The sequence below is a fragment of the Solanum tuberosum genome, unplaced genomic scaffold (assembly GCF_000226075.1).
Source record: "Solanum tuberosum cultivar DM 1-3 516 R44 unplaced genomic scaffold, SolTub_3.0 scf00381, whole genome shotgun sequence".
Lineage (NCBI taxonomy): Eukaryota > Viridiplantae > Streptophyta > Magnoliopsida > Solanales > Solanaceae > Solanum > Solanum tuberosum.
The window spans coordinates 1,205-2,514 of record NW_006239304.1 but is presented as its reverse complement, the minus strand read 5'-3'; the positions used below and the strand labels follow the sequence as shown (position 1 = coordinate 2,514).

The 1,310-nt window shown below is 30.6% G+C and overlaps 1 protein-coding gene across 1 annotated transcript; it reads left to right on the top strand.

Annotated features, from left to right (window-relative positions):
• The first annotated feature begins 550 nt into the window (after positions 1–550).
• On the top strand, positions 551–1,105 carry LOC102598445 (probable strigolactone esterase DAD2). Its single transcript, XM_006361990.2, has one exon. It carries the CDS (start codon positions 629–631, stop codon positions 1,001–1,003), a length of 375 nt encoding a protein of 124 aa, XP_006362052.1. The 5' UTR covers positions 551–628; the 3' UTR covers positions 1,004–1,105.
• Positions 1,106–1,310: the final 205 nt, after the last annotated feature.

The window sequence follows — 1,310 nt, the reverse complement described above, 5'->3', positions numbered from 1 at the left end:
TGATAATTTAAGAATCAAAAGTCCTCAATCCAAAAACACACTCACTTTTCTTTTTAATTAATCTTAAATAATTCTATATTTCAAAACAATTTAACTTTGAAATGACTATATTTATTCTTAATAAATGATTTATCGTCAAATTTTAGACCATAAGTTTTACTCCCTGCGTTCCTCTTTAGTTGTAATAGTTTCCTTTTTTGAGATTCAAACAATATGAATTTCAACTAACATTTTAAGATATATTTTTTCATTATATTGATATGAAAAAAAATCACAATTTACAAATAGTTTCTACATAATTTTTGAATATCTAAAATTTTATTTTAAAATATAATTGAAAGATTTGAAAATTAATTAAATTAACTCTCAAAAAAGGCAACATGCAAATTAAAAAAGAACAAAGATAATAAAAAAAATTATTTTCTTAAATTTCGTATCAAATTAAATTAATACGGATGAATTAATTAGATGTCTTTTGGCAACTTTATAAGTACCACACCCCTCCAATGACTTTTCCCATTCACACAACTCCTACCCAATCATTAAACAAAAAAAAAAAGACTACAAAAATTGAGTATTCTTCTTTTTTTTTTCCCTCCAATTAAAAAAAAAAAGCAAAAAAACTCAAATGGGTCAGACCCTTTTAGATGCTCTGAACGTTCAGGTCGTCGGTTCCGGCGAAAGAGTTTTGGTTTTAGCCCATGGGTTCGGTACAGACCAATCCGCTTGGAGTCGAATTTTACCTTTTTTTCTCCGAGATTACCGTGTTGTTCTGTATGACCTTGTCTGTGCCGGCAGTGTAAATCCTGATTTCTTCGATTTCCGACGTTATACGACACTTGACCCATATGTTGATGATCTTCTACATATTCTCGATTCTCTTGGTATCGATCGTTGTTCCTATGTCGGACACTCTGTCTCCGCCATGATCGGAATTCTCGCTTCCATTCGCCGCCCTGAACTCTTTTCTAAACTCATCCTCATCGGAGCTTCTCCCAGGTGATTTTTTTATTATTTTGAGTTTTCTCACTTTTATTGTTCCTAGGGCTCGTTTGGTGTGAGGTATAAGAATAAATAGTTCTGAGATAAAATTTAGATGTCTTGTTTGGTTGACATGTTTGGAATAACTTATCCATCATTTATAGCATAGTGATGAAATAAGTTATTTATATACATGATGTGATAAGTTATTCCAGGATAACTAATTCCAGAATAGTTAATCGATAACTAGTTCCCAACCAAACGATCCTTACTACTTTAGTTTTCAAAAATTTAGAATTGGAGTAACTTTTTTCTTTTTTTGGTATTCT